This window comes from Daucus carota, chromosome 2, assembly GCF_001625215.2.
Source record: "Daucus carota subsp. sativus chromosome 2, DH1 v3.0, whole genome shotgun sequence".
Classification (NCBI taxonomy): domain Eukaryota; kingdom Viridiplantae; phylum Streptophyta; class Magnoliopsida; order Apiales; family Apiaceae; genus Daucus; species Daucus carota.
Window position 1 is genome coordinate 58,667,820 of NC_030382.2, and position 25,427 is coordinate 58,693,246.

Below are 25,427 nucleotides of genomic sequence, written 5' to 3' on the forward strand. Positions count from 1 at the left end.
AAAATAAATATCAAGAAACGGCCAGGTTTATCAGCAGTTGTAGAACCAAGCAGCCAGACTCGTTTGTTTGAGAGAAAAAGATGAACCCAAAGTCAGACAAGTTAGTGCGGAGAACAACAATGGTGGCAACACTAACTGCTTCCTACTTCCTTCTTACTGCTGATTATGGCCCTGAACCCAATGTTCTTGATCCTGTATGTATCATCTCTCTCTCTCTCTCTCTCTCTCTCTCTCTCTCTCTCTCTCTCTCCCCCTCTCTCTCTCTCACTCTCTCTACTATCTTTACATCTATGTTGTTCTTTGTTTAATTATTGTGTGATTGTGTCATATTACACACTTTTATCACTCGACCTTTTAAATTTTAGATAATTTGGTTTTGTTATTTGATTTAATTTGTATTAATGTTATTAATTGGTGTTTCTAGTAGTAATTAAACTGTTTGGAACCTCTAGATATGGGGCTCCCTATTAATACTTACTAGGTCATATACTTATATCTCATTTGTTAGTGTTTTCGTGATTAATGTTTACTGTTTATTTTATTGAAACGTGTAAGCAACGTTTTAACTTAGTTTATTAATTCAAACCAAGTGTACTCGGTATTTGTATGCTCTAGTCGCTGTGTGGCTGAGATGTAGGCAAACCGTCTCCCTCCGCCTGGAAGAAGTAGAGTCGGTGTTTCTATGAAGAGACTAGGGTTTTGGAAAAATATAATCTAATACTAGTTCTGACTTGAATATTTGATGCCTCTAGGTTAAGGAAATCGTGACGGAAAATTATTATCCGGCCTGTAGCTTTAATAGCTTCAGACTTTAGTCATGTGGTTATATGTCCTAGGTTAAACATCATTGGATGTAGTCACGGTAATTTTTAAGGCTGATTTCGGTTCAGGCTGAAGTATGAATGTATTTACAAACAAACATAGCTTGGTTGTCTTCCCTCTTCAATTAAGAACTCACAAAGTAGGAACACCCATTGTTTTATAATTAACTAATTCTGTAGTAACTAAGGCTTACCATTTGGACAAAGACTATACCAATTAGCCACTTACAAGCTCACTAGGGGGATATGACAATTTCTAGTAAGATTGTGTTTTGTTGAGTTTTAATGAATATTGATGGCATTCAAGCTACTAAGAAGTTAGACAAAACCACCTACTCCATCTAGATGATAAAATCTTCTTGTTAAAATTTTGTGAAGTAAATACTAGTCTTGGGAGTTAAGATTTATGATATTTTTATTAATATAAATACTGATACAAACCTTGTGTCTTAGGAGGTAAGATTTTGTGATATACTTATTAATATAATTTTGTGATTTATTTATTAATATACTAACACAAAATCTCGAGTGAGATTTCAAATAATAAAAATGAATGACTTTTGATAGGGCCCAACCGGGTTCGAACCGGTGACCTATTGATCTGCAGTCAATTGCTCTACCACTGAGCTATGGACCCTTGTTGCTACACTTCTGTAAATTTAAGTAAATAAAAATAATATTAAGAATTTTTTATATCCAGGACCTTCTTCTTGTAAAACCAACCCACAATTCTTTTCATTTTCTTTGCGGAGATTAACCATATCCACCCAACTTAGTAAAGACTAAAGAGAAACAACGGTAGCAACTAGCAGCACTTGTTGTTAACTTCCTTTTTACTGTTGATGATGGCCTTGAACCCAGTGTTCTTGATCTTGCATGTGTCTATTCTATATATGTCTATATCATATATCTTGTTCTTCATTATTTGTGTTCTATCGCTCTGGTCTTGATTTTGCACAGTTTTGTCACTTGGGTTTTTGGAGGTGGTTATTTAATTATTGGGTCGTTTCATTATTGTAATTAATTCAGTTGAACTTTAAATCGTTCAAGGCTTTGTGTTATTTATATGGGGCTGACTAACAAATCTTACAGGGATTTATGCTGATTTCTTTAATGTTATTGTAGGATTTCATAATCATCATTTTGTTTGTCTACTGACAACCACCATAATTTGTCTATGTCGAAACATGTAATCACAGTGTTATGCTAATGTTGTGTATAAAGCTACTTATAACTTAAGTCTGGTAATCGAAACCAGTTGTACTCAGTATCTGTATGTTCTACTTGTAAGTCGTAGTAGGGTCCGGGGAGGCTAAGGCTGAGATGTATCTACCTTTTAAAGAGTCAAGTGATTTAAGAAGTAGAATCTAATTGTGGTTTTGAATAAAATTTGTGACCCTTTCTTAATGGATTTGTTTGATATATATTTAACAAGTATCTCCGAGTTCTCTATTCTACGAAGCCTCTTGGTTTTTAAAATTGTGATGGTAAATTATGGTCTGGCCTGCATGCAGCTGTAGCCAGTAAGTGTACGGTTAAACATCCTTATATACAGCCCCAGTCGGTTTTCAAGGCTGATTCTAATACAGGTTGAAGTATGCGTCTAGCAATGAACAAGCATAGCTAGGTTGTCTACAATTGAAAACTCCCAATATATGAACAGTCTTTGTTTCATACTTTCATTAATAATAACTCGGTAGAAAATTAAAGTTTGCCATTTGGACAGATTGTGTTGAGGCACTTGAAGAGGAGATCTAACAATCTTTGTAGTTGAATTTTGTTTTTTTGAGTTTGTAATGATTGTAATTTAACCTAATGATGAAAATTCTGGGATGACATTCAATCCATAAAACCTTGGATGAAACGCCGCCCCCAGAAAAATGGTGACCTCCCCACCCCCAAAAAAAAACAAAAGAAAAAAAAAAGAAGCATATTGGTGGAATTCTGAAGTCCTACACAAATCTCTGGAGAATATAAAAATAAATAATATTTGGAAGGGCCCAACCGGGTTCGAACCGGTGACCTATTGATCTGCAGTCAATTGCTCTACCACTGAGCTATGGACCCTTGATGTTATACATGTGCAACTAATAATTATAGTTATAGACCAAGGAAAAAGACACCAAAAGCGCTTTTCCTTGAGAGCAAAAGAGAGGAGGGGAGGGTGGCATGGACCCAAATTTAGACAAGTTGGTGGATGTTACTAGTTATTTGATTTGTGCCATTTTTTAGGTTTTGATGTTTCTTATTGTGTCTTTTTGTTGATCATGTGAATGTGTGGAACTCTAGATTAATCTTAGCTTAGCTTTTTGTTTGCTATATATGACCACATGCACAAAGCAATTCCATTTTATAGTGTTTATTTGTTCTACTTGTGTTATAAATTACGTTACATTTGATTAATTCTTACTCTAGAACTTAGTAACAACCAATTATCTTCGATCTGACTTGTAGTAGCAAGCGTCATTGGTCCAAGTGGTAGGTTCTTTACATTTGAGCACTTCCAAATTAAGAACACCCCTTGTTTTATACAAAAACTATGTCATGTCAGTAGAGACTTAAGGTTTGCCATTTGTTACAAGTACTCAATTTAACTTGCATTTTTTTTTTGAAAAAGTGTCTAAGCCCGGGTTCGAACCGGGGACCTTTTGCGTGTGAGGCAAACGTGATAACCAACTACACCACCCAGACCATGTTGTTAAAGTTGTTTTTATTGGACTACTCATACATGGAACTAATTATCGTGAAGGCACAAATGAAGAATGTGTGTTCTTTCACTACTATATGTGTGTCTTGAATTCTAAATGTAAATGTCAAAAGAGTAATAGAAAATTATCATTCTGACTTGTAATTGCAAATGGTAGCTTGTTTACATTTGTGTACTTCCAAAGTAAGAACACCCTTGTGTTATTCAGTGGAGACTTAAGGTTTTCCATTCAGCTAAAGGGCATGCCAGTAGAGCCTCTCAGAGGTACACCAAGGGGTATTGATGATATCTGCAGTTAAACTGCATTTTTGTTGAATTTGTGGTCTTTTATCGAGATATATGCTGAAAGGTTTGAGGGGTATTGTATCTGAACCGAATTGATTTTCTGCTCCAAAAACTTTATATGGTTATGCTTGATACCACACATGGTCTATATTGCAAACAGTCAAACACATTACACATACCTGTTTTTGGTGATCATCTGTATCATTCTTTTGTGTTATTAATACTTTCAAGTTCCAGTCTATTCATATAAACTAAACAATTAGGCATGTAAATGTATTTGGTTGTGATGTATTGTCTGATCATATCCATAAAAGACCTTTAATTTTCCTTTCCATGTTTAACTTATCTAGACAGTCCTTTCCTAAATATTTTTACTCTCTTGCATATTTTGCCGGCCTAATCCTTTTTTTTAATAGTACTTAACAGTTACCCGTACAATCTCACATATTCACCAGTCACTAGGATGCCAAAACAGGAGATAGTATTTTTACCTTGTGTAATATGATCATGCTACTACGAATTAAGAGTTGTGATTGTGGTGGTACTTTTACTTACATGTTTCAAATCTGCGATACTTATCTAATACAGTATATGTGAATGATGTCAATTGTCAAGTTGTTTTGGTTAATCATAGACATGCTTTCAATGTATTGTTCTATTCTTACTTAAAAACATTTGATCTAATCCTAAAGTTATATAGATGATTTCATAGATCACATCATGTGTTACTATGTGACTTATAGTAAGGTTTTTATTTTACCATATTCATTTCTACAACTGTTTAATTTATTGTTTTTCAATTCAATGCTTTTCATGTTGGTTTCTTACTGCATTCCTGTTATAATTATGCTCTTACAGTCACTCAGATGCCTTGTGGTTCTTCACACTAGGATCATTTATGTTTTCATTAAACTAATAGTATGAAATAAGAAAGGATCATCCAAGATTTTTATCCCGCCCACATAGCAGTAAGTAAGGATTCCTCATACAAATAAAAGAGCTCAAAATCCTTACTGTTGTGTAATGTTTCTATGATGCATGCACCATTTATTTATTTATTTGTCGGGAAAACCTTTTTGAGTCATAATTTGATGTGCTTCGATGTGCATACTTGTAATGCCTACATTTTCTTGTTTAGTTCTTATATGTTTTGAGTTTGACAACCTCTCTTGTGATGTGTCTTTTCCTCCCTACCTTGTAAGTACAGATAAAGGCGGCAATAAAGTCAGCAGAGCATTCTGTGAAAGAGTTTATTTTTGGCCCTGATAAAAGAATTGAAGGAAGCGAGGCAGCGAAACCAATACCCAACAATGCAGAGAAACATCCATAGTGGGTCTAATAAACGATCTGTGTAGTGGCAGGGAGACGATCATCCTAAGTATTTCACTTTACAATTTCTGGATTACAGTTTTTACTGCTGACTGGGCTGAAGGTACTGTTTTGTGGAATCAAAAGAATTGTAACTACAGCTGTCATTAGTTTTTTTTACCAGTGTGTTTACTGTGTTTATGCTTGTGATGTTTATGAATATAGGGACCGTTTGGCGTAGATTAAACAAATGCTTATTGCTTATAAATGAAAGTTAGTTATAAGTGAGAAATAACTTTTATTTTATGTGTTTGGATAAAAATTTTGGTGTTTACAACTTATTTGATATAAAAATTATTAATATAATAATAAATTATTATTAATTATTTTTAAAGTGGTCCTTTACATATTTGAAAAATCAAATTTCAAAAATTGAAAATAAGGCTTGAAAAAAGCTAGAATTTTCAACTTTTTTAATTTTGACCTATAAATGGGAAATTGATTTGTAAATTCATTACAAAAATATGTATGAATAAGCTGCTTCTGATTTATAAATTCAGAAGCCGGCTAATAAGCCCCGTCAAACATCCCGTAATATGTAGTTATGTAGTTTAATAAATTCTCGCACTAACAGTGCTCCAGAATAAGATTGTGTTGGTTAGGGAAGTATAATTCAACTTGCAGCTATCACCGAAGCACACAATGTAAATGAATTCTATCCTGCACTTAATGGCGATGTTGATACAGTTCTACAAAGATCAGTATTCTCTATGTTGTAGTACTTCTTTGTTTGCATATCGTCGAGCATATTTTATTTTATTTTTATCACGAGTGTCTTGTTGTGTTGCCAGAACACGACTAATGTTAAAAAATATAAATAAATAATTGGCGTTACAGATGGCCTTTTTAATTAAATTGCAAAATGCAAACCATGTTTGAGAAGTGGACTAAGCGCAAGAACTAAAATTTTCTTAGAAAACCATGTTTGAGAAGTGGACTAAGCGCAAGAACTAAAATTTTCTTAGAAATTCCAATGGATAAAACGATGTCTAAGCCCGGGTTCGAACCGGGGACCTTTTGCGTGTGAGGCAAACGTGATAACCAACTACACCACCCAGACCATGTTGTGATGATGCCTAATGTTTAATATTAATTGATGTTGAACTAATCTTTTTGAAGGCTCATGGGATGGGACCCCAAACTGAGAAACTGATATTTCAGCCATTTTAATTTGTTCTTTTACTCCATATGAGTTATGACAGATATGTAAATGTAACATTACTCGTATGTATATGAATATAAATACAAAAATCATTTTGGAACCAGATACTACTTATAGAGGTGTATTCAATTGGGATTTTAATAGATTGTTTTTAGTCTATAGATTTTAATAGATTTTATGTGATTTTAATTTTGTGCGGATTCTTGATAAAATATCGCAGAGTTGATAGGATTTCAGCACAATGGTTCAAAATCCCATTGATTTTGGTGGGATTTCAAAAAACTTAAAATACATCGAAGAATGCCATAAAATCCATCATTCTATAAAATTCAAAAAAACCCATCAGCATTTGCATAGCATCAGATTTTAATGGATTTTAAACAATCCCAATTGAATACAATCGGATTTTAAAGCATAATTAAATCTCAATTGAATACCACCAGATTTTGTAGCATAATTTAGAATCTCAATTGAATACCTGAGAATTTTAATGGATTTCAAACAATCCCAATCGAATACCTCAGATTTCATGAATTGCAAAAAAATGTTTTAAAATTTCAATCCAATACACCCCTCTTAATAAGAAAAATAAATTGGTTCTTGTTCTCTCGCATTCCATAGAAGTGCCTGAAAATTGAGAAATTTACTATTGTATCACATAGATAACCAAAGTCACATTGAGAACTTTTCAAAGAAATTTACTACTGTATTACATAAATAAGCAAAGTTGGATCAACTCGATCACACAAGAGTTCATCATTGAATCAACAATTTCCCGAAATCTAAAATCAGACATCAGTCAATGATCCACTCTTCAACATCAACGGAAAGAGCGGCTTGAAAGGCAAAGAAGACTCGAAAGCTTCAATCTTTGGCCTGCATTTGGAACTATCTCCTTTGTTTTCCTCCATACATTTCTTGAAAGCTGCTTCATCTTGCTCTTTCACATTGCTTGTGCTCTTGCCTTTTTCTGCTGCTGCATTCTCCTTCTTTTCGGCTTCCATGGCCAACAATCTAGCTCTGTTCCGGTGGAAATATAAATTTCCTGCAAGCAGAAAACAAACAAATCAGACCCCTCATGGTTATTGCATGTATATAATAAAATAATATTGTAAAACACATTGAAACATTAAAGAAATTGATCGCAAAGGAGAAATAACCACCTACTCTTACTTGGGTTGCTCTTAAAATTGGACTTGACGGGGTTATATAGAGGAGCAGGAAACACCGAATTAGGCTCAAGTCCCGGTTTAGGGAAAAAAAAAAGAATATATTATTATTTTTAATTTAGTAGTCATTTATTTCATAAGAATCTGTATTTTGAATAATTAATTCTCATTTTAAGTTTTAGGCCCTCAATGTATAGCAAAACAACGAAATAATGCAACATGTTCAAAAATAGCATAAATGTGGGACCCACTTTCACCTCCACACACAAAGATCGACGGATGAACAGCTGGGATTGTGTGAAGGGTTCGAGTAACAGTGATATGAAGTGTGAAATGGTATTTGTAAAAAGGTGGTCAGTACCTGGTTGTTCTTGGGTTGTTTAAAATAGGGCACACGTAAATACTCCCTCCGTCTCATTTTAGTTGTCATATTTCTATTTTTGTTGGTCAAATTGATCAAGTTTTGATCAAAAATTATAAGTCTCTTTTTCATTATTTTAAAAAACTGAAAATTACATTTTAAAGTAGATTAAAAGTATTTTCCGATAACATATTTTTTCTATATTTTCAATTGATAAGATATTAATAAATTTCAGTCAAACTTTGGTCAATTTGACCGGCACCCAGATGTAACAACTAAAATGGGACAGAGAGAGTGATTATTTTCTGTTGATGTGGAGTCTTTTACTAGTCATGATTTTTGAGTATACATGGCCATTATTATTAACGAGATTGTGGCTAATAAAACCCTCCACCTCAACAGAAAGTGATTGTTAGTGTGTATTTATGAGCACACGCTAGATCACACTAGAAAATCCGTTTAAAATATGCTCCAACTTATTTTTATATAGTTTTTGTTAAAATGCTCCATTATATAGATTCCAAAAATAGTAAAAAATTTATATTCTAAAGATTTAATTATATTAATTACTTTCTTTCACTATATTCATTTATTATATATTAAATATTAATTAGTTTCACCAATTTACTGACACTACACTTATTTTATATATTAAATACTAAATGATCACCCCATTTTACCCCTTTTTTTCTTCGTCAATTACAATTTTTTTAATCTAAGTGCAAACCCCCCCCCCCCCCCCCCATGCTATACTATTCCATGGAGAGAGTATTATATAAATATTATATATTATTTTCTCTGTCATTGTATTTTAGGCTCGGCACTCTTATAAGATAATATAATTTTATAATTAATTTTAAAAAAATTAAATAATTAATTTTCTTATAAGATAAAATATAATTTTATAAATTATTTTAATGAATAAATAAATGTATTTCAAAAAATATTTAAAAAAAATCATTAAACTATACTCGTATAATCTGCGGGGGTAAAATATTGTTCCCAGATATTATTTTTTTTAACGTAGAAACCCGCAGCTGCTACCCTTGGATGCGCACTGGATAAACCCACGAGCTCACGTAATAACCACGTGAGTTAAGGTAAACCGCATTTAAACGACAGGCTCTGATACAGGAAGCATAATCACAAATTTCGCTCTTTTCGGGAGTCGAACCTTTGACCAAGAGTGAACTTTTTTGTATGCTGTTTTTCATACTGTTGTATAAAAATGACTAAATTATGTACTTGATATCTTGTACACAAATGAAAAGATATAAAAATGAGAACACCCAATTACGACGTCCCTAAATTACAATGTCCTTGACTCCTTGCACTCAAGATGTGAAAATATAATATTAATCATTTTCGTGTCAAAATTGAAAACACAAACAAAGAATTTTTGTTTAAAAAATTTATCGGATCAAAATATTCATGTTGTGTTTTTGTATATAAAATTACCAAGTCAACTTGAAGGCACTCGTGATGTATTGAAAATTTTACTACCAAAAGACTATTTTCTAAATTGCGCTTTTCCAGTAGAAATTAGCTTGGAAAATAAAATTGCTGAGTAGGGCTCAAAATGTTTTTAAGCAAAAGATAAAGTCATAACGAGCTTCAGTTATGGCTTTAAGGTCATACTCCCTCAGTTTTGAAATATAAATCTGACTTTTTGACACACACTTCTAAGTCGTTTGACCGCATAATTAAAATTATTATTTTCAAAATTTTCTTATTTTGAATAAAAATATATAATTAATATTATAATTCAGAAAAGGAAAATTTTAAAAATAATGATTTTTTACTATCCGGTCAAAGGACTTAGAAGTGTGTGTCAAAAAGTCAAGCGACTTATAATTCAAAACAGAGGGAGTATATACTTTCTAATATCAATTAAAGAAGCAAAAAAGTAATGATAAGCTGAAGAAGCCAACCCTATATATTACTGCTTAATTAGTATCTTACAAGGGAGTATAACACAGCTATTCTAGTCTATTCTAGTAAAACAAATTTCGGACGTTAAGAAACTAGTACAGATTTCAATTAGAATTAACTGAACCAAGCAAATTTGCGCACTTTAGCCTTCTGAAAACGCAAAATCTATATATATGGATGCATTTATCCTATATGGAGAGATTCTGGTAAGAATGTACCTAGATAACAATGACAATGAAACAACAACAGCTCATGGGGAGATGCTTGGGCTTAGCTAAATTTAAGGGAGACGATTACCTCCCTATATACAAAGTTACAAACCTCTGAACTGCACCTACAAATGCCACATCCAAAGATCGATCTGGGGTTAGTAATCGAGCAAGGTCCAAAAGGCAGGTTGGTGGCTCTAGAGTAGATCTTCATTCTTCAGGTTCTGTTTGCAGCATCAAATGCTCTCTTCCCGAGCTCCTTTCCCTTCGTCAGCTAACAAAAGAATGAATTTGCATGTAAGATATGAAGCCCAAAAATTATCAGCTGTCCTCGTCCACTGAACCAATATATGCGAGGTCCATCCGTCTCACCCTAACAGCCCCTTTTAGCCAGGAGGACGCCTTCACTTGGTCACTGCCACCCATTATGGCAGTGTTGCTTGATGATGGGCCAGATTCTGTTCCTTCTTCCAAAAGAGTCCAGGGATCCATTTCCATACCCAGGTCCTGCTGCAAGGCAGAAGGCTTGTTCTTTCCTGCTCCTTGAGTGGTGCCTCGTGCTGAAGCACCCAGATTTCTCTGGCTCTGGTTTATATTTCCAGGATGGAGTCCTGAAACTAAGGTGCTGGGCTGTAAAGCAGCAAGTGCAGAAGCAGAGACAGATGGCGGTTGGCACGAGATAGAGCACCGAAATGAAGAGAAAAGAACTGGCATTGCAGTTTGAATGCGCCAACGGATAATGTCTGGTAATGTCATATTATTCAAGTCATTCTGCATCCACAAAAACTACGTAAGATACAATGATGTGAATGATGTGATGCCATATATATTTATATAAATACATCTGTGTGTGTGAAAAACATTGAAATGCAAACTTTAAATGATACAAATAAAAGCAAATTTAAAATAAAATCCCCACAGTTCTTATCTAAAGCTAGAACAAACCCCCAGATGACACACATACATAGTATAAAGATCATTTCCAGTTGATGATAACAGTCCAGCACAACCTCAAAATGTGACAGGCAGTATGCAAGTGATGAGATATCTCATATCAAGCTATGAAGAGAGTGCCTCGACTATTTCATTTAAGCCACAGAGATAACCAGTATATCCCGCCTGCAGAGCAGGTTGGGGATAGCTAATGGATACAGAGCTCACCTTTACTCCTAGGCCCATAAATAAGACCTCAACTGTTGATGAACAAGCTTAAAAGAAGCTCTCCTAGGGAAATAAACGCTTAGCAGAGTACTCAAATAGCCAGTTAACAATGACCTCAGATGTCAGTGATAGTCAGTCTACATGATAAGAGTGGTAACTAAAGTCAAGCCTACTCAGTTTTCACACAACACTGGTTGACATGGGAGAATTCACAAAGGGGTGACCACTATCTCAGCCCCGAAACAAAAATTAAAATCCAAAAACTGAATTTCACATTACATTATCAAAATTACGGCATGCCATCGCCACCAGATAAATCTAGTAAAAACACAAGTCCCTCTTTTTTCTACCTCCCTAAAATAATAGAAGCATGCCTATAGCTGTAATCACTACTAACAAAAGGAAAACAATGAAATACACTAATAATATGTTGACAAACATCATACCTGCATGCTCTCTGCCACGTCCCGGTCGAAAACAGTGCAGCTCCTGACAGATTCAATGGCTGATTTTGAGTTGGATTTCAACTTTAACCAACTTGGCTGGCAGCTGCTCAATAATACGTGCAGCACTGATAACAACCGATCAAAGAGATTCTCACCAGATAAATCTACAGAAGCGGCAGAGTAAGCATCCACCATCAACTCTACCTCCCTCTTTGATGACATTTCTAATGTTAAATTGGACTGATCTAGATCCTCGTACACAACTCTACTTCCTAGAAGATGGAGAATCACAGCAGCAAGCATGTACCTCATATTACGACCCGAAGGCGCCCTGAAAGCGAGTAGATATGTGAATTTGAGGCTATACAATCAGACCAAAATATTTGATGAATTTGGTAAAAGAACCTTGACTTGAAACTCATCTAATACATTATTAGTTCTAGACAGTAAAGCAACATACAAAACAAACAACTTGATCTACAAATCAGTCTAGACTGAGACAAAAGTCCATTATTTACCTATCTGCACACACAAGAGGAAGCAATCTCAGGAGGAACTGCAAACGCAATGACATGGAAGCTCGTAAAGCAGAAGAGGAAGGAAGTACAGTTTCAACTGGTACTGCAGATCGTCTTGCTATCCCAGGACTGCCGCCTCTTGCACCCTTGCGCGTATTTCCTTTAACCGAAGATGCCTCAACCCCAGAAGTAACAGTTCCTGGTTGCTTACTTGATCCACGAGTAACTGCACTTATTTGCTGATCAATTGTATTCATCTGCTTGATCAAATCACTAGCAAAAGTGTTGCGAGAGTCATCAGAGCTTTGATCAATGCATGGAACAACTAATTCAGTTAGAGCTCTTTCAGTTTCATGTTGCTGGTAGACAAAATTAGTTTTGACATCTAAAATTTTTGATGGCACTTTGATGTTACGATTCGAATCAATTCCTTCTTCAACTACCTCGCCTTCTTCAAAAGAGAAGACATCAAACTTCCCCTTCTCACTCTTACTTTTAGGAAGATTAAAATTAGAACTGCACCATCCCCATGGCCTCCAGAATTGAGCCTTAGTTGACAGACCTCTACTTTCAGCAATATTGATAAGCCTTTGCCTGATAGATTTCCTTCCGAACAAAACATCAGGGCCATTGAGAAACCACTTAGTTGCCAAAAGCATCGACTCCTCAAGTGACCTCCCAAAAAGATGCACCACCTCTGAATAGAGGGGGGCTGCATCAGGTCTTACCAGCAACCTTGTAAGGATGATTTCAATAAAATTATTCTCATTCTCAGAAGCAGCGACTTTATCAGGATCTGGATATAATGAGTGAATAGCCTCGGCTAGAGGGGTATCAGATTCCAGTTTTTCAACTAGGGCTTGCTCATTCAAAAGAAGTCTAAGCTCAACCCACTGCCAGTGGAATTTGGCAGGCTGCAGAGTGTCCAGAACATGGACCAATTTATCCAGAATTTTTGCTTCATTTTCTGCATAATGAAGTTTTGACTCGCCATGTCCAGGAACCCGACTCCTATCATCCTGTGCAAACACGTGCGGCAATTTACAATCAATCATGGTATTTAGAAAGAGTCTAGACCGCAAAGGGACAAATGCCAAGGCTTTTGAGTGCACATGCAACCCACTCAATTCTAGCATGGCAGCAAATTCTGAATCGGTACTATCTGCAGACACAATGTCATAAAAACCAGGAGTATCTCTCAGACAAACATCACGGAAAGGCAGGTGTCTGATGACGTCATTGATTGCCAATGTCAAGGAGTTATGCAACTGTGGGGGATCTTCTCGGGCTATAGTGTTGAATTTTAAAATGAATGGCCTCCACACTATAAACGCAAAAATGGAATAAGCAGGTTGAAACACTAAGCTGAGTGGAAGCATTCTCTGCATTCTCGACAAAGCTAATACAGAAGCTTCACCTAAAAGCTCAACAAGGAATCCATCAGAAACAGTTCTGCAGTTCCCAACAAGAACCCTAAACCAGTGAACAGAAACTTCAATCATGTTTTCAACCTTCAATGCCCCTACACGCGAGTTCCCATTTGAGTTTGACCTCATACTCCTAACATAATTAACTACATCCAAACCTTCCTTTAGTCTGAAAACAGTTACCATTCTTTCCAAGGTAGCGATTCCCTGAAGAATCGATCCAACCACAAGTGCAGTAACAGCAGCTGTGGATTTTGCAGCCCTACCAAGAACAGGTTTTGTATTATTTATTGCATCATTAGATGAGTTTGGATTGAAATCTTGTGCTTCAGGAGACATATGAAATTGACCACGGGGATTCTTTCCAGGAGCAAACAGTTGGGCAATGGCTGAGGAAGCCTCTGTTGCAAGAGCAATCTCAAAGACACGACTTTGACGCTCTCCAAGTGCTTCCTTAAGTAATGCAAGGCAATTTATATGAATGCGTAAAGTCCGACGTGCAAAGCATAGTGAAGGACTAGAGGACAGAGAATTCCCACCGGCTGTTAATTCAGGCATCTTAGCTATAACTTGCCCAATGTTGTTAACAATTGCAGAAACAGCGGAAGAAACTAAAGTAGGGTCGCCTTCTTGAGCTGCCCCACCAGTTTGCCTAATGCATTCCATTAATCCCATTACAGTCTGTTGAGCTATTTGATGCCCATCATCTACTTTCTCCAGAGAAGGGTGGTCTTTAAATGTACCGCCAGAATTAAGTTTGCTCTCTCTGCCATAGTGGTGGTATGCTTCATCAACATGTCTTTGCACTATATCTTTCATGCTCAAACCGAGTCTAGATGCTCGGATACCAGTAATTTTCTGACGTAAAAAATCGTCAACATCTTCAACTCCAGCGGGAACACCCAAAGGAAATCCATATTCACCATCAGATGATCTTCCAGACTCAAGTTCCGAAATGAGTCGCTTGTCACCCGTTGCTTTAAGATTTTTTTCCCACTCACTGACACTCTTCACATTTCTATATTTCTTCAGCAAATAGCAAGCATAAACCAGTGAAGGTGAACCAGCAACCCTTCCATTTGAAGCCAAAACAACTGTAGCACGATTAATTAAGGCTGACAGCGTTTCAGGTATAAGATCAGTTGCAGCAAGCATATTTTCATACCTGAAAGTTCAAGTAATCCAGAATGATAACAAATCAGGGAAACAAATCATTTATTAGAAGCACGACTAGGCTTCACAGATGCAGAAGTAATGAATAACATCTCATGAAAATTCCTATACACCTAAGAAAAAAGGATGCTTCAATTTGAGAATAGCACAACATCATGACGGATTATTGATCGGTGTTTTTTTATAATTTCATACTGATATTACGTTAAGATCAGAAACACTAATATACTTATGATACAACCTCCTCCATAGAAAAGCAAAAAAAACAAGACTAGAGTAAGAAATGGCTATGTGATAGAGTTCGCGAGCACACCTCCGCAGAATTGATAAAAGAAATGTCTCCCCAATGGCACAGACATTATTTTCCACATTCCTTGGCAACATGAAACTGTTTCTCCCTCCATGTAATGAAGCAATGTGGCTAACCTTAGGTAATAGCATAAGCAGAAATCTGACTCCCGGAACTAGGTCATAAGAGATGTCCATCAAATAAATTAGAGCAGACAACTCCTCTTCTCCGAGCTTCCATCGTGAAGATACACGGTCATCAGCAGCAGGTACCTGTCTACTGTATTGACCAACCTTGACAACATCCTTCTCAGCCTCTTCAACAAGCTTCTTTGCAGTGGCCATCAACCAGACAGAGATGACCCTCTTCTCTACAAATCGGAGCTGCTTTAGAGCTTTTCCAATTGAAACAATGTTCCCAGCAGATAGCCCAATCCCGGCCAATTTAGAAGCATCCACATCATTACCAGATCTGTGGTGAGGACAACTTATCCTACTATCACAAAGGTGACTAATAGATGCTCCCAGACTACCTTCAATTCTAGCAGATGCTAATTGGGCTAAACTTTGAGTTTTACGCACAACCTTTTGCCTGCCCCGTGAGGCCTGTTTGGTTGCCTTAACAGGAAGGTCTGTTCTATTAGATTCAGATGACTTGGACCCTTCTTTCACCCACCACATGTCTTCATCATCAAATTGATTAGGGGAATTAACTGGCAGATACTTCTCATCATTTAACTTTTGTCTCTTTACCCTTTTACATTCTTCACATCCAGGTGTTCCCTCGCCACTGTCATTCATGGGGATTACTGACCCAACAGACTTCTTATTAGTCCCCTGCATATCAACACTCCCCGCATCTACACTTGTAGAAGAAAAACTTGGGAATTGCAACAACATTGAGATTGATACCTTTAAATCTTCCAGGTGAGCAACACTGTTCACATTTTTCCCAGATGAATAGCTTGAAGATGAATCCTTTGTATGCTGATCAGCAGCCAATAATAAAGAATTATCTATGCCGTAATTTAAATATTTCTTTCGTTTCCGAGATGAATTATTTTTCCCGTTATTACTTCTGCGATTACCAATAAGTCCCGAAAGCACAAATCGGCGTTCATTAGAGTAAACATGCATGGCTTCTGCCATCAATTCCGTTTCAACAGCTTGTGCTTCTTCTAAAGCATCACAAACATAGGGACCTGGAAGCTGCTTTATAATTTTGTAGTGTCTCATCCTTCTTCCCAAATCAGCAGCAGGGTCATCCATGATTCCACTAACTATAAGCTGTCTTACATATGCCTGTGGGTAGAATATCCCAGAACGGGTTAACTCAATAACAAGTAGTTGTAGGCGCTTAAAACCTTCTCCATTTTGTGTCTCATGTTGATCGACCCAACATACTATGATATCATGCAAAGGACCTGGGCTTTGAAAAACTTCAGACAAATCCTTCCTTTTCCCTTCTAAACTCTTTAATTTCCTTTTTAGCTCAGAAAGATTCCTAGAAGATCTCCTTTCAAAAAAATTATTCAGATGACCAGTGCCTCCCACAGGGTCATCAATTTCTGAGATGTAATCGCTCCTGCCTCGCACTGAACTTTGTATGCTCTGTTTTGTAAGCTTCAAAAGTCGCAGTGCAATATATATTTGAGAAAAGTCCCTCCCCCCAGTGAATTTTAGTCCTTTAATTGGGCCAGTCCGTACATCCCTAAAATCACACGTTGCCCATTCGCAAATGAAAAACACGGAGCAAAGAAACGATAAATTAATTGTGCCAATCCACTTAAGTGATGATAGTAAGCATGGGCTAACTTCAGTCATCCACCTTGTATCAACAGCTCCATCACAAATCTTTTCAAAGAGAAATCTATATGCGACTGTGACATCACCCTTTATCAGAGCTCTGTCCAATGCTTGTACAGCTTTAGCCACATTATGACCAGGATGGCTAGGTCTTGCAGCCCGGGCAAGATTAGTTGCCCGTTTTTGGATCGATGAAACAACACAATCAATGGACAATGGCTGACCCTGAACCTCAAGCCCTCTGTCTCTACCCACACAAGAAATTTCCATTGGACCATCTCTTTCTCTCCTTGATTCCTCAGATAACTTTGTCAGGATTCCCCCGTCAGTTACAACATGAGATACTACACAAGACGGCAACGGAAAGCAATCCAAAGCAACAAAAGTATCAGGCACAGCAAGTAGTAAATACCGAAGCATCTCCACCAGAGCAGAGACTGTGTATGCCCTCTGTGAGTTATCCACAAGATCAGAACCACGCGGAGAAGGTTCACGGATGAAACGAAGGGCTAATCCTGTTAATTTGCGAACATATGACTGAGATAAGACAACTGTTTCTAAGACAGAATATAAGATGGGCATTAGCAGCTGCAATATCCCAAGTGATTCTCTTTCCTGAAAAATTATAACAGTGACGGTAGAAACAAAAGAGAAAAGCTTAGTACCTAGATAAACGCTGACTAGAAAGATAAACGAAGCTACAAAATTCTCACATATGAACAGGGTTATGAAAGTTTGGCTGGATAGATTATACCTGTAGCTGTTTAAGAATCCAATCAATGATGAGAGAAGGAACAAGCAACTTCTCTGAGTAGTGCCATTGCAGAATCCGCACCACATACCACCATTTAAATTGAAAGGGAGGATCCTCGCTATCGACCGTGGATGATATTTTCCCGTTTTTGTGATGCATTGACCCAGAAGAAATTTGTGATGCCCGGTCTCTGACATTTACAATAGGAAGCGATTTACTTTTCGAGACAAATTCATCCAGAAGGTGCTGCAAGTAATCAATCACATCTTTTGTCCACTGCTCAGACCGGGTATACTGAGTCTTCTCAGGAGTACTGGATGATCCCGGACGAATCTGCAACATATAAAATATAATTTGTTAACCTGCAAGGATAAAAGACCACTAAGAAAATGTCAAGGATCCCAAATTGACAGGGTTTGGGGAAGTTCAAATGTCACAGACTCTCCCTTGTTCTAAATTGTCATAAAATGCTGTTGACAGGGGTCAAACCCTTAACCTAGCACTAGCAAGCAGAACTTGCCACCGTGCCTAGCACGATACAACTAAAGTAGAAAAATAGAACTAACCTAACAATAGTGAAAGCAACCAATGTAAACATACCTGATTAAGATAGGTTACTTTAATGAACCAAGTTGCCCGTAGTATAGGAACATTATTCCGGATTAGGACTTCAAAAAGGGTTGTCTTCTTATAACCATGAGGAATATGGTCAGCCAGTGAACGCAACTGTTTACGCGGCTGAGATAAACCCTGCAGATTAGAAATCCAAAAGACATTAATAACAACTTTTATGTTGAATAAACTGGAACAGAAAAATCTTTGCATACATAAGGTCCTGTTTGCATATATGCATAAACAAATATAGTACCACCTACACTCAAAAAATTGATGTGCACTACACATGCCTAAGAATCACAACACCCTAAAAATTGCCAAAAACACAAATTAACAGACATAAAATTTATTTGGATTGGATTTAGGTGGCACCATCTGCATTTCTCAGGTACTATAGTGTTGCTTAGGCAAATGGCAGTGCTACACTTATGTGTCACATAAACATCAAATTATTTCCTTGTGCTGCTGCTACAATGCATGGGTACTATAATGGCACAGTCAGGTCACCTATCCTAATTCCTAAACATGTTTCATAAGTTAATTACCACATATTTTTAATATAAACAAGATATAACAACTGAATAAACATTTATAGGTTGCCTATTTGAAAGTAAATTCTGACCTCCATCCATTTTTTCCTGAAGTCCTCTCCACATGGCTTTTGTTCCACAAAAGTACCTGGTTTGGTCAATAAATTACCAGAGAGGGGAACTCCATAAACTTGGCCCTCCTGTAACATTTAGAATATAATGCAAGGTTCACCATCAAATTCAAATTAGGTAAATATATAGAATAGAGCACTTAAAAACATAAGACCAAGGACCCCATTATTTTCACTTATTCATGTGTTGGCTATTATAGCTCCATCTATCTTTTGTTCAATATTCAGAACAAACTATAGCATAGTTCTATTTGAGCACATGGTATAGAGCACCATTGGAGTGGTGATTTTTAGTTTTTGTTCTATAATATAGCTATACAACAATATATAACACACCATTTGACTTGCTCTAAGTGATAATGCTGAACAACAAAAGCAAGAGGCAACATATGGGAGAGTATCCCAGGACATGCCTTGTGGCAAAACATTAACAAAGTTGCAAACAAATTGGCAACCATTTAAAAAGAAAGAAAATAATATCACCTTGCGTTTTCGTGCACGAGCTTCATTAATGGCCCTGTGATATTTTCTGATTGACTGAAAAACAGCATATAAAATTAGTAAAGCAAAAGAATAAAAGATCGTCTTTCGAGCTACAAAATTCAATGTCTACCTCTTTGCACTTTAAGACTAAAGGTCGAGAAAAAGCTTGGGCCTGTGATAATGAGATCTCTCTAGATTCCTGAGAGAATATCAACAAATATAAACAAATTACAAAACAAGATTATACAGATATTGTATGTGTAAAAGACGTAGGCAAATTACTGAATCACAAATGAACAAAAGCCATGTGCACAACAGCTTTACATCAGTCCTACCGTATAATATCAACAAACTGATTCTGTAAATTAAGTTTTGCTAAATAGATGTTATCACCTTTAACTAAACATATGATGATTCGTGACTTGTTGTCATTACCATTAGAAATACATACCAACTTAATTGAGGGAAAAACCCTTACTTATGGCTACCTTTAGTCATGGATCTGGTAACAAAATACTACAATCAATTGAGATTGTTTACAATTATGATGTAAAATCTATTTTATGGGTACAGTTGCAACATTCATAAATACTTTGGTCTCAATCTTGGTTTTTCTTCCTACATACAAACAAAGTCTCATATTAATATTACATTTACAAATTAGTTTGTGGTTTGATTAAGGTACCAACAAACCGCCAATGGGCCCAAATACTTTTTAGCACGAATAAAAACTAATCAGTGTTTCTCAATGGGTATTAAACTTCTTCAATGGACATATCAAAAACATAGTACAAGATACTTACTATGTATGTTGCAGAGGTTAGACAAATCTTGTTATAAAAAATCTAGGTATCCGATAGTGCATATGATGTTAGGGTAGTATACATAAATCATCAGTATAAGCATATACCAGTATTTATGGTCATTACACTTTATGAAGTAGTTTTAATTTTTAAAATTTTGAAACATTATCATACTTACGGTTTAAAAAAAACGTTAGCAATACAAGTTGTGGGTGTAAAATTCAGTTTTTAATGGACACTCAAAATATATTTGTTAAGATTGAAGTTCTAACTGATGTATTATATACACATTTTCATACCTCGAGTCCCTCAACAGTCTCCCTGTATCCGGATTGTACATATTCCCTGGTAAGTGTCTCCTCGGGGCAATTCAGAGTTGGTGGGTTGAAGTCAGGTGGCCCGAGCCTGTAAAAATTATACTATTTAGATCTAAAAGAGAATTATTAAGCGTCTGACATCTATCTCCAATGATTCAAGTTCAAGGTCAAGCCACTTATTAGAGCATATCGCAGTAGTTAAGAAAACAGAGGAAGAAAAACAATAACTGGATTTAATTTTGTCAATAATAGTGAAACTTCAAAGAAAATCAATTATTAGGTTGCCGAAATTACCGTGAATTAAGCGATTCTTTCTCACATCTTAGTTTGTATGGAGTCACCTGTATTTGCCGCCTGCCAGAATATATCAAGTTTTACAAAAGCTTACTACAAATATTTTTCTTCCAAAATATAGTACTGTATAAAATAGGGAGATTCATTGGTTTATTTGTTGCTACATTCTACACTATTTAAACTGCATAGCTCCAACAAAATTGTCTCCTTTTATAGAAGTAACAGGACCATGAGTAAACATGAACATGCAAAGACAAAAGTCCCTAAGAACTCAACAAAAGAATGCAGAGAACATAAACCTTGAGTTCAGAGGAAAGTTTGAGGTAACCGGAGAGGCCTCAGATCGAGATGAATCCTTAGCTGATCTCCCGCCAATAGCATTGTTATTGACCGCACTAGTGCTGCTGGTTGCATGATACCTTTGCATTTCCAAAAGCTATCACCTGCATACTGCCTCCAGCATTGAAGAGCTATAAACTTCTACTTAAATGAGACTGCATAAAAGTCGAAGAGAAATTAACTCACATGAAAACAAGATGGATCGGCAAAGGTTATATTTTGAGAGGTTACTAAGCATATATAGAAATAAAGATCGGTCACAATGCATGTTTCACATAGAAGAGACTTAAAACTAAAAACATTATTCTACAGAGACCTATCCAAGCATCAAGTCTTACAAGTGTATAGGTAGATAGGTAAAATATTACTTAATAGTTCAATGCTGGAAATTAGCAATTAACATCCACAAATAAAATCTGATCACTGATCTAGATTAATAAAGCTCTATTAAAATGGGAATCCATTAGGAACAAAACTTACAAACAAATTACTAGACTAGCAACTATTGATATAAAGCAATTCGAATTGTCTAATAATGGGTTTTAGATGGAATGTTTTAAATCATTTTCTATATATGTAATTCAGATTTCCAGACCCTGAGACAATGACTTGAAAGTGGATAAATGTGACGGAGGTAGACTCTACCAAGCAGCAATTACATGCACTCCGACATGACTTGGGGATTCTTAAATTGATCAAAGTTACCAATAAATCTTAAATTCTCTCAATTTTCTTCCTTTCTCTTATATGTAGGAACCGCATTCCAGGCACTACTTGTGTCGTGTCATGTTGACAGTGATAATTCTGGAAATTAAAAAACTTTGTTAACATTTCCCCCCATTCTAATGGTCTTCGAAGTCGAACTTGCTATATTTCATTTGATGGGTAATAAATGACAAAAACCAAACTATTCCGTTACAAACATATTTTGGTTTCAGAATAAATGCTACAACAAAATGACAAGGTTTTAGATAAATATTCGAAGTTTCGTTATACCTTCATCTAGCAATAACATAGCATTTATATATACAACAATCAGAAGTTCTCATCTACATTAATTACTGCATGCTTGGTCAAGTTCTTTTATATATGACTTTTCTAAAAAAAGATTGCATAACAACTTTGAACGATAATAGGCACGTGACCTAGTTATTAATGCTAATACATATATATGTTCTTACAGCCTATTACAAGGACCTCAGTTCGGAAACCAAGCATGAGAATCGGAGATATACCAATTCCCACAAGTCGATGTGCCTAATACCTGGGAGTATTAAAAGCCGTATGGGCCTTTAAACATAACTAAATGGAGTGGATATCTGATTAACTACTGTAAAGTATGGCTAATCACGTATAACCTTTAAATAATTGACCTCCAAATACTTGGCGCGAACAAGTTAATTCAAATAGTTGCATACAGTTACTAAAGCTCAACCTCATAATACTAACTGATATAACAAACAAACAATGACAGATTCCTGTTCAGGGTTCACTATTCATACCATCACAAAAACTCGACTACATAATCAATTTCCCTCATATGCACCTATAAATAAATGAATCGTATAGGAAACCCAAGTATTAATACAGTATCATGGCAAGTAAATTATTATTTCTTAATCAAACCACTGCAAGTCCAAATCTTGTTGATATAACCGGATGTAAACTTGGTTCCTTTAATCAGACAAGTTCATTTATACATACATACATAAAATAAAATAAATACACGCACTAAAACTGAAGCTCAAACCCCATATAGAATTCATCAAAGAAGGAAAAGAAAACATAATTAAAACCAAACAAGAGCTAAATACAATCAAGCAGCTACATCGTTACACCATATCATACACAACCCAGATTAAAAAACCCAAAAAAACTGAAGCAAAATTCAATCTTTCTACTAAATTCCAATCAAAACATACCTTAAAACACAAAACCTAGCACAAAAACATGAATCTGCACAAAAAAGATACAAACTTTATTACGTACTAGTGTGTTATACTAACACTAACTTGCAATTCCCCAAAAAAGTGAACTAGGGTTTTTAAAGTTAGGGGAATTTAAGAAAACGGGTGCCGAGATTTTGAAGAAAAATCAAAGGGGTAATCGAGAATTGAAAAAGGAATGTGTAGGATTTCTAGGGATTGAGAGATGAAAAAAACCCAAATCGACAGAGGTGATATGTGTGTATTTGTGTATGTATAGAAAGAGAAAGTAAGCGATTGGTTTTATTTGTTGTTATAAGAAGGGGAAGGGGGGGTTTGACTCTTTTGTGCTGATGAGGATGACGATGTGTGTATGTAGTATATGTACTCTGTATGTTCGTGCGAATATTGTTTGTTCCTTTTTTTTTCCTTTTTTGTGATTTTGAATTCTTATGGGGTGAAATTGATGGATTTGAACTAAGAACTAGAATTCTAATAGTGTTTGCCCTTTATTGATTCTGAATTTTCAATTCTGAGCAAGGAGAAAAAGTATTTTTTCGAAAAATAAGTACAAAAGTCAAAATCAAAAAATATATAATAAAATATGAAAAGTGTTAATCAAACAAATTAAATATATCAAATAAGAATACGTCGAATAATGGATAATAAAAGAAGATAAGATAAGAATAAAATGTACGTGTATGTCTGTGTTTGGAATAGAATGGATCGACAAATAATTTCATTAATTACAAAAATAATGATGATAAAATCATACTTTAAGTATGAAGAATTTTTATAAAAAAAAACATAGCACGAAAACATATTAAATAAAATTGAATGTTTTACATGCATGTACATATCATAAAAGAAGAACAGACAAAAAAAAAATGCAGGCATGTACTAAAAAATCATTATAAACGACAAAAATAATATCAACACCAACAAAAATAGTGACGTTAACAACATCCGGCAAGTAATAATGCGGAAGAAACAAATATAACAAAAGATTCTTGAATAACATAAAATAAAGACAAGTAAAAAAAATATCTGACACAAAAATAATATAGTGCGGACAAATAAAATTTGAAGTATCACAGCCGAAATCTCTAAATCTCCAACAGAAATACTCTATATTATACTAAATTTCTTCCTCAAAAAATTCTCCTACTGTGACGTAATTTACATTATCCGCTTTTATCTGAGATCGATCGACCAAATTTATAAAATTTAAGTATACTATTTACAATTGAAACAACATTTTCTTACAAACATTATATACTTATTATAATTTCAAGACCGAGTGTTGTATCAGAAAAACACGATCACTAAAATATCATAAATATGTTATCTAGTGTTATTCTCGAATTCATAAGCAACTTGAAGAACATCTTTGTGGTGATTTTTAAAAATATTTGTCCTTTTTTTTTTGCAAGTGACATGTATTTAATAGCTAGCTCTTCAAATTTGCATGTTTACGATATACGATTTTGGAGTGAAATTTCAAAGTTCCATCAATTTTTCTGCGTACCACCGATTTGATGACAAAACTTGTGGGTTCACATGCCACGTATTCAACTTCCATCTTAGTAGAGAGTTAATCAAACAGAGAGCATTCACAAAGTTATTTCAAAATGTAACCGATAAATTTGAACACATAACAAATTTATTCTTGATTTTCCAGAGCGACCATCTAACGTATAATCAGCCAAAATTATATACACACACACAAAAATACATACATATATGAAATACACACACAACAATATATCAAATCTCAAAGTGCACAACTAAAAATACATATACATAAACATATTTATATTAAAATACAACAAGTGCATAACTGATCAAAATAATATTAGTATAAAATATGATATATAATAATTAAGAAAAGACATAAAATTATGTGAAAAAATATAATTGTATTATAATATATTATAAATAATACGTCATATTTAAAAACTAGTGACATGATTTTTGTTTGAAAAATAAAGTTGGAATTATCAAAAATTTATATACAACTAAAATAAATAAATAAATAAATAATCCCAAAAATCTATTAAAACTAGTATGAATAAAAAAATTAATTCAAAAGTGATATATTATCTATGGACAAGCATGAACACAGATCATTTTGAGTCTGGAAGTGTTATTCCCGTTCTCGAATGAGAATTTGATAGTAATTTTCGAACTTATTCCAAATCTCAAATGGGGATTCTTTTTCTCCCTGCCCAAATGGGAAAGAGAGATCCCCTGCAATTCTAGAAATTTTATTAAAAAATAATTATTTATATTATATAATACTTTCTAATAAAAAAATCTAATAACTTATAATATACTAATAAAATTAGATTATCTCATATATTTAACATCAAATCATATTTAAATTGATTCACAATATAGTCA

At 35.0% G+C, this 25,427-nt stretch overlaps 2 protein-coding genes, 1 long non-coding RNA gene and 4 other non-coding genes across 7 annotated transcripts; 1 reads left to right on the forward strand and 6 right to left on the reverse strand.

The window, feature by feature from the left end:
• Nucleotides 1-12: 12 nt before the first annotated feature.
• On the forward strand, nucleotides 13-5,427 carry LOC108206089 (uncharacterized). Its single transcript, XM_017376273.2, has 2 exons — nucleotides 13-194; nucleotides 5,021-5,427. Exons 1-2 carry the CDS (start codon nucleotides 81-83, stop codon nucleotides 5,141-5,143), a joined length of 237 nt encoding a protein of 78 aa, XP_017231762.1. The 5' UTR covers nucleotides 13-80; the 3' UTR covers nucleotides 5,144-5,427.
• Nucleotides 1,387-1,458, reverse strand: TRNAC-GCA (transfer RNA cysteine (anticodon GCA)). Its single transcript has one exon. It is a non-coding gene; the product is annotated as a tRNA-Cys (tRNA).
• TRNAC-GCA (transfer RNA cysteine (anticodon GCA)) lies at nucleotides 2,817-2,888 on the reverse strand. Its single transcript has one exon. It is a non-coding gene; the product is annotated as a tRNA-Cys (tRNA).
• On the reverse strand, nucleotides 3,439-3,512 carry TRNAV-CAC (transfer RNA valine (anticodon CAC)). Its single transcript has one exon. It is a non-coding gene; the product is annotated as a tRNA-Val (tRNA).
• Nucleotides 5,428-6,167: 740 nt separating the features above from the next.
• Nucleotides 6,168-6,241, reverse strand: TRNAV-CAC (transfer RNA valine (anticodon CAC)). Its single transcript has one exon. It is a non-coding gene; the product is annotated as a tRNA-Val (tRNA).
• Nucleotides 6,242-7,002: 761 nt separating this feature from the next.
• On the reverse strand, nucleotides 7,003-7,687 carry LOC135150225 (uncharacterized). The gene is made up of 2 exons (XR_010288507.1): nucleotides 7,507-7,687; nucleotides 7,003-7,388 (listed from the first exon to the last, which is right to left on the reverse strand). It is a non-coding gene; the product is annotated as an uncharacterized LOC135150225 (long non-coding RNA).
• Nucleotides 7,688-9,783: 2,096 nt separating this feature from the next.
• Nucleotides 9,784-23,333, reverse strand: LOC108208770 (mediator of RNA polymerase II transcription subunit 12). The gene is made up of 13 exons (XM_017379296.2): nucleotides 23,022-23,333; nucleotides 21,060-21,254; nucleotides 20,761-20,820; nucleotides 20,449-20,554; nucleotides 19,477-19,545; nucleotides 19,347-19,400; nucleotides 18,825-18,932; nucleotides 18,188-18,337; nucleotides 17,588-17,920; nucleotides 15,053-17,448; nucleotides 12,140-14,731; nucleotides 11,622-11,952; nucleotides 9,784-10,785 (listed from the first exon to the last, which is right to left on the reverse strand). The coding sequence occupies exons 2-13, from the start codon at nucleotides 21,185-21,187 to the stop codon at nucleotides 10,336-10,338; spliced, it is 6,777 nt and encodes a 2,258-aa protein (XP_017234785.1). The 5' UTR covers nucleotides 21,188-21,254; nucleotides 23,022-23,333; the 3' UTR covers nucleotides 9,784-10,335.
• Nucleotides 23,334-25,427: the final 2,094 nt, after the last annotated feature.